Source organism: Capsicum annuum, chromosome 8 (assembly GCF_002878395.1).
Source record: "Capsicum annuum cultivar UCD-10X-F1 chromosome 8, UCD10Xv1.1, whole genome shotgun sequence".
NCBI classification, from domain to species: Eukaryota; Viridiplantae; Streptophyta; class Magnoliopsida; order Solanales; family Solanaceae; genus Capsicum; species Capsicum annuum.
Window position 1 is genome coordinate 152,813,684 of NC_061118.1, and position 14,501 is coordinate 152,828,184.

General features: G+C 33.2%; 2 protein-coding genes across 2 annotated transcripts; both read right to left on the reverse strand.

Annotated features, from left to right (window-relative positions):
• Window positions 1–7,510: 7,510 nt before the first annotated feature.
• Window positions 7,511–9,603, reverse strand: LOC107839538 (gamma conglutin 1). The gene has a single exon (XM_016683064.2). It carries the CDS (start codon window positions 9,043–9,045, stop codon window positions 7,747–7,749), a length of 1,299 nt encoding a protein of 432 aa, XP_016538550.1. The 5' UTR covers window positions 9,046–9,603; the 3' UTR covers window positions 7,511–7,746.
• A 140-nt stretch (window positions 9,604–9,743) lies between these two features.
• On the reverse strand, window positions 9,744–14,485 carry LOC107839539 (signal peptidase complex subunit 3B). The gene is made up of 6 exons (XM_016683066.2): window positions 14,098–14,485; window positions 13,949–13,996; window positions 11,519–11,581; window positions 10,629–10,682; window positions 10,119–10,205; window positions 9,744–10,037 (listed from the first exon to the last, which is right to left on the reverse strand). The coding sequence occupies exons 1-6, from the start codon at window positions 14,221–14,223 to the stop codon at window positions 9,912–9,914; spliced, it is 504 nt and encodes a 167-aa protein (XP_016538552.2). The 5' UTR covers window positions 14,224–14,485; the 3' UTR covers window positions 9,744–9,911.
• Window positions 14,486–14,501: the final 16 nt, after the last annotated feature.

A 14,501-nucleotide genomic window follows, 5' to 3' on the forward strand; every position in this document is an offset into this window, starting at 1 on the left:
ACTTGTTGTCTCAAATAAGGAATGACTTCAAACGCCCAAGCCTATAAAATAATGCCAATAAATCAAAACCATTATTGAGCAAAAAAAATGAATGATCTCATAATAGAAGAAAGAAACATTTACCAAGAAAGCCCATGGGAAGCCATGTAAGTTGAATGTCTTTGGCGCTAACGGAGTCAACAAATATTTGACAGTCATTTTGAAGCTTTCATACCCTCATAGATAGATGTTAAACGCCTCAAGATCCTCGGAGAGCTTTATTAAACAGAGGCTTATATTGTTGTTAACATCTCTCACCCAAAGAATATTATGTACAACGCTTGAAAGACCTTTACCTTTCAACGCTTCTATCAAATTTTTGTTTTTGAAGCTTGGACAAACAATGGACACCAAGTCATCACGATCACACGACTTGACTTTGCCTTTTTAGGGTGTGCAGGGTAATTTTTTTTGGGTTAGAATATGTATAACTTGAGAAGGAGGATAACATTTTAGTCCAGTAACTATGGCAAACTCCTTCCAACCAAAACAAACAGGCATGCCACAGTAATTTATCCACACCTCATCTATCTTATCTTTGTTTTCATACATAAACCTACGCTTGAGAAGTTCATATACCATTTTCATTTGAAAACGAGCATCTTTGTCCTCCGATAAATCAAGATATTTTCCAAAGTATCTATCCCTAAAATAAGCATCCAATTTTTGTTCTCAAAGTATTTTTCTGAAGGAGTCGAAATATTTTCCCATGGCTGACTTAACAACGAAATCACCCGTTAAATCTGCGGCACCATCGCACTACATTCTCACAGGATGATGATCAATGCTGAAGGCTTTGACCAGCTCTTCGATGGAAGGGCTATTAGCATCTGCATCATCTCTTTTGAAATATTCCTCCTCCCCGTGTTCATCATATTCTTCTCCCGATTGAGATAACACTTGTAAAGCAAGCTCATAGAGTGGTGGATGTAGCCTAGCTGCTTCACTTGTTCCTTTACTTGGACTTGATTCGGTTTCTGTTCTTTTGGGAATCATATTATGTAAAATTAACAGGAACATAAAATAATATATTATTGTTGATTAATGCATCGTTAAAAAAGGATAACAGTAAATCAAATAAGTAAAACAGTAAAATAACAGTTGCAACAGATCACCGATTTATTGCACCAGGTAGTATATCTATTGCAGCATATAACTAAACTGTTGCAGTGGATGAGTAATTTGTTACAACAATGCAAAATATACTACTCATCTTTTAAGGCAGATGAATGGTCTGTTCAACAGATCACACAACTGTTATGACATCATTTATTGCAACATATGAGTGATCTATTGGAGCAGTTAAATAATCCGTAGCAACGACTGAGTAATCTGTTGCGACAATACAAAACATATCATTCATCTGTTGGAAAAGATGAATGGTCTGTGCAACAGGTCACACATCTGTTTAGATTTCTTCCAACATAGGATCGTCTATCGCGGCAGATAAATGATCAGTTGGAAAAATCAAGTCTTGGACTTTTCCTGTAGGAAGAGTTGGTAGAATTTTATCCAACAGGAGGTTCATCTGTTGCATCAAATCATTAATATGATGGTTCTTCCATTGTACCAGATGGTTAATTAGTTGCATCATATTTTTTATCCGAAGCTTAATCTGTTGCAATATATGGTAAAGCTGTTGCATTCGATTATTAATCTGTTGCATCATGGTTCCTCTGGTGCATCAGATGGTTGATCTGTTGCATCATATGATGAATCTGTTACATCAGATAGTTAATATGTTGCAACAGATGAGTAATCTGTTGGAAGAAACAGCAGCACGATTTTGTTAAACAAAAAACAGCAATTTCACCATTTTTACCAAGAATAAGAACAGAACAAATCAAACCAAATTGTCCTTTTGTTTTTATAAACACAAACAATAAAAACCAAACTTCAAAAAAATGCAACAAACAACAAAATATCATAATTCACTTCGAAAAGAGAAGAGAATAGAAGAGAAGAAATAAAAAAATTAGGGTTTTATTCAGACCGCATTTCAAATTAGTGCAACAACTATTGAAATTGTTAACCAATACTATAAGAGAAGTTGACTCAAGTTCCTCGTTTTCTTCAAAACTAAAAAGGCCATAAATTTTTACCTGTGAAAGAAGAAAAGGACCGATGAAGAATTCGAAGCTGTTGTGGCCGGAGAGCAAGGCTGTCACGTCGATTGAAGTCGAAAAGGAATTGGAATCCCAACTATTTGTAGTCGGATGTTGAAGTCGCCGAGGATTGAAATAAGAAATTTGCAGAACAGTTGGTTGGGAAAGAGTTGAGAGAAGCTGTTGAGAGAGGGATATGAGACAGGTTGATTGAATTGAAGAGGGGAACTCGAAGCCTAACTATTTGTCGTCGGGGGTTGAAGGGAGGAATTTTGTAGAACTGTTGGTTAGGAGAGAGTTGAGAGAAGCTGTCGAGAGAGAGGAGAGAGTGGTTGATTTGGATTGAAGAGGGTGTGGGTTGGGTTGATTTGTATTTTTGAAAAGATTAGAAAGTTTTGAAAATATTAATCAAGTCCACAATTAACTTGATCAAGTTTCCTAATAATGTTTGACCCTATCTGTTGGTCAATGTCACCAATCCTTCATTCAAGACTTAAAAGACACCTATTCTTCAATTTTCTCATGTCTCTTGAAAAATGAATAGTTGATTTATTTTGAACACTGAAATGGAGGAGTATTTGGGTTACCTCGTATGTAGGATAAGCATTGGTTTTACTTATGGTAATTAAATAAAAATGTTTCCTAAAAGCACGAAGTAGAATGGTAAATTGTGCGGACTTTTCATTTTTAATAATGTATTCATGTCAAAATTTTTAAAATTACATTACTATTAGAGAATTTAGTACGCGCATCTTGATATTTTTAAACAATCAGAGCAATATAGGTTATTACTAAAGCCAAAAACTCTCTTTGACGTACAAGAGTTTTTCAAAAGCGAGAAGCAAACATAACAAATAATTAACTTGGGATTAAAATTTATTTGACAACAATTGAGGGATTGAAAACCAATTGTCTTTAATGAAAGATGTAGTTTAGTTTTAACTGTCCTTCCAAATTTCAACAGAATAAGGAGTTAGGTTGATTATGGCTGGATCTGTGATCTTTGGATTGACTTTTTGATGTTTAATTTAAAAATTGGAAGTTAGGTTGCTTATTTTTCATATTTTAGCTTAAACTCACATACTTTGGAAAATAATATTTTTTTGATTTTATAGTCAAACCCTGCTTAAAGGATATTTTGCCTTTAAAAGCAATTAAAATAGTAAAATTACCATAAATCTCGACAAGTTTACCCCTAATTACTTCCGATCCTTCTTTTAACAACTAGTTTCATTAGGCCTGTGCTAAGCTCGGGCCTAAACTCATAATATAAAAAATAATAATTTAAATTCAAAAAGTATAATTTATATTATATCTTTTATTTTATAATTAACATAATCTAATGACCGACGTATTAAATATATTTTGTTGATAAGTTTTATAATTATTAAAACTCTTAATCACATAATTAATAATTTTAAATAAATTTTTATTTGTGCGAAAGAAAGTATTATTGGAGAATTAGAATATATCAAAAGGTCACAGGTAATTCAATTTTTTTATAAAAACAATATAATGATATTTTAATAATGGCAATTCAATGATGATCAAAAATAAAATATATTGATATTTTAATGAGCTTGAGGTATGTAATTTCTCAGTTATAGATAGAAATAAATTTATTTTGATATTTATTATTTTATTTTCTCCTATAATTTCATGTGACAAGCGTTTTTGCAAAACTATCTTTTTAATCTAATACAACAAAATATTTCAATGATTTCAAGTATATAAAAAATGGTTACAACCTTAATTTAGAAGATTTACATAAACTAACTTAATAGTGATCTATAAGAATATTAAATAGTTAATTAAATTAAATTAATAGATTATTCCATTGGGTCCATTTACTTGTCGTGTTTATTATTTATACGTTTTTTACAAAAATATTCAATTCACCTTATTTTAATTATTGATTTATCTTTTTCATGCCCGTTAAAAGAAATAATAAAGACAATGTACTATTTATCATTGATTAAATTATCCTATTTATTATATATATTTTTAAAGAATTGAACAATATTTACTATAAGGATGTAGTTGAAAATTATTACTAACTTTTATTTTATATGAAAGTTGTTTTTAATAATTTTTTTGGAGCAAAAGTGATTATTAATTTAAAATGAAGAAAGTTTTAATCAAAACATAATTTATTAAGTGATAAAAAGAGACCTATTACAAACATACAAGTGAGAATGGCCTTAACAAAAAGAATGAGGGCAAACATGAAAATATTTAATAAAAGAACACCATCAATTGACATGCGTATTCTCTTAATTCACTTAGGTAAGGAAGTGAAATACCTAAAATGCCCTTGTGGGGACTACCAAAATTTGAGATTCTCCCTTATATATAATAGTAAAATTGCATAAACCCTAATTTTAATATTTCGGATACACAATTTGACAACCGATATATCCTAACAAAATATATCATAACAAAAAATTAATGTGCATCAAAAAAGAAAAAGCAAAAAAAATCTTTTTATTTGTGGAGCAAATCACGCGACGTCAGTTGTAATGTACTCTCAAAATTCAAGAATAACATAATCAGTTCAAATTTTGAAATTCAGAAAAAGAATCCTCCTTCTTCAAGCAGAAACAAGATTCTCTCTCATCTTTGTTGTTTGCATCTTGTTTTTTTTTTGAACGATACATAATGAGTCTCTTCAACAACATACTTCATACTCTGCATTGAGATACAATATAATACAAAAGTTTAGATTACTACTTGATTATTCATCAATTAATGCATCAGTTTATTGATAAATATATCTGCAGATTATAATATTTGTAATACATTACATTTTACAACTATTGATTGAGATAATTACTCTATAAGCATAAATAATATATAAAATCAATTCTTAAATGCATCTTACACATAGATCTGACATAAATTAAGAGAAATACATAATTCTTGGACGTATCTAAAATATAATTAAGAGAGATATATAATTTGTAGATGTATCTGACACATAGATCTGAAATATAAATTGTCTTGTAACATTATTAATGACTGTTAGAGTATTGTATTTTCAATACATACAAATATTATCTTTGTAATAGATTCTCTAGTTGTAACTTCAACATCTTTTCATTTTGAAACACGAGTTTTAGGTTTTTCGATACATAACTTTCGTTTTTGCTTTCTTCAGTCGGAACATCTATTATTTTGCGTCTTCTGATACTTAAATATTTATGTATTAGGACCTTAAATACCACTCATATACATCACTATATACCTTATTTAGGGGTGGTCATGTGTGTCGTTCGGAAAGCTATTCTCCGATAATATAAGTTGATGGTGACGAACTTCTCGTTTCGCCGCTCAATTTCTCTATGATTGATTACATCATATTCTGATTGAAATTCAATCGAACGAAAATTGAAGAAAAGGGAAGAGAAAACAAAGAGAAAACGAAAGGTGAAAATGGCGGTTGGATGGTCAATTTAATTTTTTTTTTTTTTTTGGTCATTGATGGCCGTTGTGTTCGGTGTAGATAGAGGTTGAGGTTTTGGGTGTTTTAGCAATTTCTAGTGATGGGTTGTTCGATGTATCTAGTGTTATGAGTGGGTGTTGTATCTAGTGTTATGAGTGGGTGTTTAGTTTGATTATGGTAGCTTTTATTCTGTAATTTGATTTAGTTTCTTCTGTTTTTTTTTTTTTTTTTAATTCATTTCATGTGTTTGGATATACATTAATGGAGAGAAGGAGGAGGGTTTGACATTAATGATAGTAAATTGGTGAAGAGAAGTTTTAGTTAAATTTTTAAAAAGACAATTAATGTCTTCGATTGTTTAGGATGATAATGTTGTATCTGAAAATTTTAGAAAAGGGAATAAAAATTAGAAATTTTAATAATTAATAAAGAATGAAAATATTAAATAGTTTAGATAAATTTGTGGTATTAAGTTAGTTTTTCATTAAAATAAGAAAATAAATCAAACAAACTATAACATGTGAGTCCATTTTCATTAATATTGGGTCAAAATGCACCTTGAAATTCAAAGAGCATGAAGTGATTATGGACATATAACAAGATACTAAATTTTAAGATGGAACAAAGACATAAGATACTCAAGATTTTTATTTTCTTTCTCTAAATTTTAAAAACTTTTGTAATCATTCTGTCGAAACTATATGTTTTAGCATAAAATTAATATATAAAAATTTTTGCATAAAGAAATTAATATAGCATTTAGTCATGATCAGTCAAAGGTGATCGTTAATAGTGAAAAAGATGATAAATAGTGAAAATGAGCGGATGAAAAGAGAGAAATGATTAGTGAGAACACAGAATGATACTTTCAAATTTGGGTAATTGGGTTGGGTCTGGTGATGATAGGTTAAGTCTGAAGTGTATATATTATATGATGTATACTAATATGATTCGATTTTTTGGTTAATCAAAACTACTTTTAAAAAATCAAAAATCCAACTAAAATATCAAAATTTTAAAAATTAAAATTGAAAACGACCTAATAATCGAAACCAAAATAAAAAAATTTTAGATCAATTAATTTTTTCGATTTGAATCAAAATATGCTAGTACCTCCATATGCATTCGATTTTAAAAAGATAATAGCATGAGACATTTTATGCTTAACCATCCTAAATAAAAGAGGCAAGCTAAAATCCAAACGGTTGACAAAGCTAAATTTTAGTAAATGGTTCGAATTTATACAATAACATCTTCGGATGTTTTTATTTGAACTTATTTATGAAGGTGAAACTTAATCCATCTTGCACACATCTCTACCTTTATATATATATATATATATAGTTCTCCATTTTAGAAAAAAATCAAAGTTAATGTAATATTTTTTTAAAAAAATAGGATTTATCATATTTTAAATCTCATACCATACCTCCCAATTACATCTATCAAAACAGTCACATAACAGTAGACCAGAACATAAAACATTGCATCTTTCAAATTCTAGTTTTGGATGCAAATAAACTCCGGATATTTATTTATTTATTTTAAAAAAAAAAGGAGGAAGAAGAAGAGTAAGTTGCATGTATAGCACAAATCCATTGTTAAGCGGTTAGATACTAGTATACAAGTAATTATGAACTCAAGAACAACCATTACAACAAGTAAACACTAAAGATCCTTAATTAAAGGTTACTATTTTAGGATTGATAGTTTAATTATTATATCCATACGAGCAATTAATTAACACAAAATAAAACATTATTTTCAAATAGAATAAAATAAACAAATTAAATTTAAAAGTAGAGATATAACACTTGAGCACCACTAAATCTTGAAAGATGGAGTTCGATACTTACAAAAAACTCTTGCGAAAAGCTCAATCTTACAAGGTTTACAATTAATCATAGAATATATGATTATAGGATTCAATTCAAGCTGCATTAATTTTATATATCACTTGCTACTATATACATATTTAGTCATGCCTCAAAACCAGTACACTTCCATCTTAAGACGAAAAAACAACAAAAGAAACTTAGTACTAGACATATAATACATAAACCTTAACTCCCCAAAGGTCTGAAAGCCAGTACAAGAACAAAACAGTTGAGCAAACATACAGAGGCTCATACATGTCTTTTTTTTTTTTTTTTTCAATTTTCACTCCATCTCCTTGACGAAAGAGGTGGATGTAAAATTGAAAGTAGAACAACTAGTGTTATGTGACAGTAACGAAGAGCTAAGTCCCAATCTCGACGTGACCAAATCAAACTGAACAAAATTATCTTCCAACTGATGACCCCCTATCACAATTGGAGCCTTAGGATTTTGTCCTCCGTCAACAAATGCTAAGCAAGACACACCTGGTCGCGCTTCAACTACTGAATTTGTTCCAACAATAGTCCATGTAACATTTTTGTTCTGCATGACAAAATCAATGTTTGGAACATTTGTGCTTGACAAGTTGTTGGAATTGAAACATAGCTCGAAAGGTGATATTGGAGTCACTCGGGACACACTGGAGAATTGGTTCGCGAAAAACTGAGTGAAGGCTGTGAAAATGTTGCGTTCAAGAGCCGTGTAAGGTGCTGTAGTGCTTATCATCGCGCCACCAAAGTTTCTAGTCCTCGTTGAAGTTAAAGATGAACGGTTTAATGGGACAGGCTTGTTGTTTACGCGTATTGACCTCACTGGGATGAAATATTCTCCTTGTGAACCGATGATTATTGGCGTGTAGGTTAAATTTCCGGTTTGTGTTCCATTCAAGCCACTAGTCCCCAAAAAGATTGCACCATTTTTTTGTGAGGAAGAAGGCAAGCACAAGGCGAACTGACGAGGGAATCCAAAATGAGAAGCGAGTTGAATTGGAAGAGAGACTGAATCATGGCCAAATCCAGCGACTCCTTGAACATTTTTAGGGAAAGGGCCTTGTAACAAAGATGAAGGTGAACATGCAAAAAGGAAGTAACGAAGAGTAACCAAAGGGCCAGCATTTGAACCGAATTGAGTTATGGATTGAACAGAGAGAGAATCCTGAGAAACTTCACTGATTGCAGTTTGGCTAGTTAAAGGGTTTGTTGTTGTAACAGCACAAGTGTTGTTATGGCAACCAGGCCTAGGTGTAGTCGAAAAACATTTGTTGCACGAATGAGCACCAACGCGAGAACACTGAGTCGAGTGGCAAAAGGGGGCAAAGTAGGTTGATGAGAGGTAGTTTTTATCGCAATTTAACCACACGAACCTGCCATTCAAGTCGATGAGCAATGGGACTGATTGCTGGGGAGTTCTTTTTGTGACGTTGGCTATGTGAAGACCTGTGGCAGAATCCTTAAACACCGGCAAAACAAGACCATTAGGATTAGATTTGAAGGGGGCTCTAGTAACTTGTGATTGTGATAGCAAAACAAGATTTGAGAGAGTCAAGAACGTAAAAACAAAGTTGAAGAGTGGTGTTGCCATATTTAGATTAAACTGATTAGAAAATAGAACTTGTTACTTCTCTCTGTGGTGATGAACAAGTGAGAGTATACACATTTATAGTGTGGGAAAGGTCTGTAGTTTATCTATAGTTGGGGATAGGGACAATATATGAGCTATTTTGTCATTTTTCATGTGATGATGAATGTCATGCCTGCTTTTCTCTCTTTAGCATGATCATGGTCTCTTTGGACCATCTCTTATTTAAGAGAACAAACAATCTCTTACTACTATAGTTTCCAAGACAAACATGATATTGATGATAAACATCATGATGTTAGTTGCTTTACAAGTATCTCCGCATATCCTGCATACTGTTGTCACTGTTATTTTGTTTGTGCCTTCATCAATTATCTAGTACCTCAATAACCTCCAATTAATTCATCGTAACCTTATCACATCTTCTGTCCCTTAGGAACCTTACATTTATAAGAAGTCACTGACTCGAGAAATGAAAACCTTTTCACTGTTTTTACACTATTTACTGCTAAGGCATCCCACATAATATGGCCTGCAGTTGGAAACTTCACTAAAAGCTACCTTCTTCCACAAGCTTCTTTTCAGTTTCAACTTCAAATACTTCTTTTTTTCTAAATGCCTACTATGGATCTCCGATCCAGAGAAGAAATGAAATAATAACAGTTTAAGTCGAGCAAAACAATCATAAAAGAATGGTGATATCAAAGGTTTAAAGTTCCAATATTTGAATTTGAGGCAAATAAAACCAATTTTGTGAAATTATCCGGGACAAAATATCCTATTCGTCTCATCATCTCATTTAAGCACATATTCCCTTCCTATCAGTGGAGGCTAAGGTTACAGATAAACTGCACAGAGAGAAAAATTCATCATCTGTATGCCTCTGGCAAGCGGTAACCAGTCATCACAAGTTTGTTCGCAGACATTTTTCCGGTCTTTGGCATAACGTGCCAATGCAATGTTAGATTAAAAGGTTTACCACGGAGGTTGCTTCCCTACAACAAGGAATAAAGTACTTATGAAAACCATGAGATGAAGAAGAAAGCAGAATAAAGCAAACTGCTTCAGAAACTAACCTGATCAGCAAACCGATACTTGTTTGTGGTGTGGATCGAAAATTTTGCATGCTCCTTAGTGGGAATAATACCATCCCACAAAGATATCTGTTAGTAAAGCAATCAGGTCAGTAGAAGGAATCAAACCAAACTCTCATCTGGTAGGAAAAACAAGATGCAAAACGAATTCGCATGCAGGTCCAACAAGATTAGTGGGTTGGAGCATCTTTGAGGCTTCTACAAACTGCTCCTCAAATTAGGAAAAGACAGTCCCAAAAGGTAACACCTAAGCATATAACCATATACTCGTACTTACCAACAGGAGAATCCTATGATACACAAAGAAGTACAGGGCTATTGATTTACAAGGGGAAGCAAAGGACTGATATGTCTATTTATACTGCTAAGACTTGCTTTCAGTTGCAATACATTTATTAGGCAATGAAACAAACCTTAATTAAGATCTAAATAATAAACGCAAGACAAGGAAGATATTAGTAACATGCAGTACTAAATCAATGAAAGATAGACCTGATTTAGAGCATTCTTTGGAGTTTCATACTCAGCTGCCAAAAATACAAACACCTGCAAATATACACATAATTAGAATTTCACACGTGCTTACATAACTATGAAGGCAATCCAACCAATTACAATCTGACCAATCAATGCCAAAATATCTCTTAAAGAGTTTGAAGTTGTACCACAAAATTTTGAATTCGAACATCTAGGGAACTTAATGCAGTCATAAAAAGATCACTTATGACACCAGAACCCCAGAACACGTAGTCTTGTTCTTTTTTGAATTATTCAGTCTCTTGTTACACATGCTATGTTCATGCTTGACTGAATTTCAATATATGTAGTGAATCTGTAAGACACTAAAACAAGTCCTCCAAATGTAAATTTGGTTCCCAAGGAAAATTAAAAAGGGAAGGAACTGCACTGCAACAGAGATCCTTTTAAGGTCATTCAGTTAATTTTTCACTAAAAACAAACAGTGAAGAGGAAATATTGCAACAAGTCATTGGACTTATTGGACAAACTTCAACAAATTGTATAAGATGGCATGGATCTTATTACCTGTCACTGTATATATAAGTCATTAATAGCCTGGTAAATTTCTGTATTACATTTTATTTTCCAATTTCCATATCCTATAATCCAGAGGGTTAGCTGTCGCATCAACGTCTAATATATGACCACCTCTTGTCTCCACTCTAGTGAACTCCAGTGTTTTAGACCAGGGATAAAAGTATACATACATCATGTCCTAAGATTAGCTTAGTGGAACATAAGATGTATACATACCAATAAATCCACACCTTCTTATTTACTCTACATAGAAAAAATCAGAACCAGGTAATAGGGATGGGAGAGCAAAATCCAAATTACGGTGCAAATAAAAGTAGACAATAAACCTGTTTAGTATTCCACGTGAACAATGACTGTAAATCTGCTGAAATGTTCAAGGTCAAACTGGCCTGCATAAAGGAAAAGTATACGTGATATAAGTCAAACTTCTTTCCATAGAACCACTTGATCAACAATTTTAACTAGGAAGCTTAACACGAGAGCAGCTACCAAGTTCATGTAGATCAACAAGATAGAGAAAATAAACTGAAACCGTAAGACACATACACTATCATATGCTAGCATGTTTTATTGATGTTATTTCGATGATTAACAGATCCAAAAAAAAAAAATAGATTGTACAGGCAGCTCATACTGCACGATCTTTTTCCAAAAAAAATGGGAATTCGGCTTTAGTTTGGAAGGAAGTAATGGATACATGCTGAATTCTCAGCAAGATCAAGAGGTATACATGAGAATTAAATGCAAAGTGCACTTATAGTAACATCCTGTGCTCTCGGCTGGAAATGCAAAAGGGTGTTGTCATGGATTTATTGCTGAGACCTCATGAAGTCGAACAAGTATGTGCTTGTTTGAAAAGTCAAGCCACAAAGTATACATGTAATTTCTGTGTGGTCCTCATAGGAATGTCAAATACTTAAAATACGGGAAATGGGGTTGGAATTAAATATGGACAGGAATGGTCTTGGACAAACCTTTAAGAGATTCCTTGAGTGGGTGGTGTAAGCAGCAGCATGTAGACAAAAGATGGGTAATGGTTGGGCTTACAAAATCTAGAACTACACTAGGAGCCAACAAGCATACGTTTCGTTTAAAAAAGGAAGCCTCAGGAGAAAGAAAACACTACCAATTTGAAGGCCTAATGAGTAAAAGATTTTGGACCAGGCTACAAAGGTATTTGGGCCAGATCACAGAGGTGTCTCAACCTAAGGAAGGGGGTCATGTCTTGCACTCTCAAACTATTGACTTGATCCAAATAAGTTGGAAGATATGGGAGTGTGTTCTGGGATGCACAGCACAAAAGAGGATGATTGATTGCATAATTGATCCGGATAATAAAAGAAACAGAGAACACTTGGAGAAAGAAGATAAAACCAGTAAATTGCTACCTATACCAGGTATCGTCAGAAAGAGAAGATGATAAAGGGAAATATTTTCTCTTCTCCGTCATGATTGGATAGATTAGGCAAGAAATTTTCCTTCATGAGTTGTTGAGAAGGGATCAGACAAGAAAAAAACGAGCAACAGCACTTGAAAACAATGAAAGGAAGTGGTGGGCAGAAACAACCTACAGACGACAATGACGTAAGGAGTGACACTAAGAAACTAATCCTGAAGTGGGTGTGTTGAACTCGGTGATGAAACGAGAGGGAGAGGATAGAGAGAGAAACAACTACAGATAAAGGGTCAGAATTAGATTTTAGCACACGATGCATCTAGTGGACGTAAACTTGCAAGCCATTATATTGAAGAAAAGGCAGCCAGGATACTCTTAACAAAGAGTGACACGATTTAAGGAATTTGATAAGATTTAAGGTATTTTATGGGGTGCATGAGAAGAAGATAAAGAACTGATGATACAAAGAAACAGGATGAGTAGAAAACAGAAAACACAAGTGCAAAGAACAAATACAATGCATGTTAGAATCAAACTAGGTGGGTACAATAGACACGCAACCGAAGATCTCCTCGGCTACTTCAAGTAGAAGAGGCAACAACTTATAAAGTACATTACATAATAAGTTCGCTGTCCTCCCTTCTTTCGACCTTCTAAAACTAGAGGGCCTCAAGAGATGCAAGAAAAGTAACAGCCATAACCATAATCTGTTTCCACTTTCCCGGCCTACAGAAGAAAGACTCACCCCCACTCTTGCCGGTTATTTGCTACAAACAGCTTTGGCTAATTCACTAATAGTCAAACAAGACTCAAGGGAAAGACATTACACACAGGTTACTGGATCTCCAGTGCTCGACAGGCAATTCAGGTTAAGAAAAATATGGTCAAACAAGACTCAAGGGAAAGACATTACACACAGGTTACTGGATCTCCAGTGATAAATAAGATTGAGTAGGAAAATGTTGAATTCTTGTCAGGTAATTCAAGTTAAGAAAAATATATGCAGTTTACACAATTTTTACACGCTATATCAACCCGAAACAGTAAATCTCGAGATCTTTCCATTATCAAACGAGAAAGCAGACAAATTTAACCAAGAATACATATAGGTCACATAGAATCACCCCTGATTCCTCAACATCCAGCAACACCCATAATCTCAAAGCAACGATACAATGGATTTTACATAGACATTCAATCCACTAAAATTCAACCAGTTTCGCCCCAATTCCCAATCTCAGATAACCAAAATTTAAATCCTTGCCAAATTCAACAAAAATTAACAGAAAAAAAACTAAAAACCCATCACCAAAATCAACACATACAAATAATTTCAGCTAAAAAAACAAAAATAAATTACCTCGTCGTCCCCATCAGGTTTCTTCTGGAACCAATTGATATTCAAAACCTGCAAAAAAAAAAAAAGCAAGAAATTCAAGCGATCAAAAAAATGGGTAATTTTACAAAAAGAACAGATCTAGATATGAATAAAAGTAGGGTTTTACATACTTGAACTTGTGCAGTAGGAGTGGGAGTATTGAAATTGTCGGAGAATGAAGCAATCCCACACATAAAGGCTAGTATTGTAATCGCCAATGTTAACAAAGCATTCGCTCTGTACCCAAATGAATGCATTTTTGCTACCCTGACGTTTTCCCCCCAAAACGACACTGATTTTCTTAGATTCCGGTCTGCATTATCATGCCCAAAGAGCCTTATAAATGCAAAGGCTTTAAGACTTGACGCCACCTCCAGTCAAATCTTGTTTTTACCCCTGTATTCTTTTTTGGTCCGAAAATTACTATGTAAACCTTTTTCAGAGAGGGGGGGGGTTATTACAATATTATGGATTTATTTCTAAGCTTTTTTTGGGGAAAATATTGAATGATTATGTGAATTTTCATCATCAAAAT

Bases quoted from the DNA above. Each gene is read 5' to 3' on its own strand.
- LOC107839539 (XM_016683066.2), bottom strand. From the start codon at position 14,223: ATGCATTCATTTGGGTACAGAGCGAATGCTTTGTTAACATTGGCGATT. The intron at 11,582-13,948 runs GTAATTTATTTT...TCCTTTATGCAG, and splicing joins AACCTGATGGGGACGACGAG to GCCAGTTTGACCTTGAACAT. The intron at 10,206-10,628 runs GTCTATCTTTCA...CTTTACTAACAG, and splicing joins CAAAGAATGCTCTAAATCAG to ATATCTTTGTGGGATGGTAT.
- LOC107839538 (XM_016683064.2), bottom strand. From the start codon at position 9,045: ATGGCAACACCACTCTTCAACTTTGTTTTTACGTTCTTGACTCTCTCA.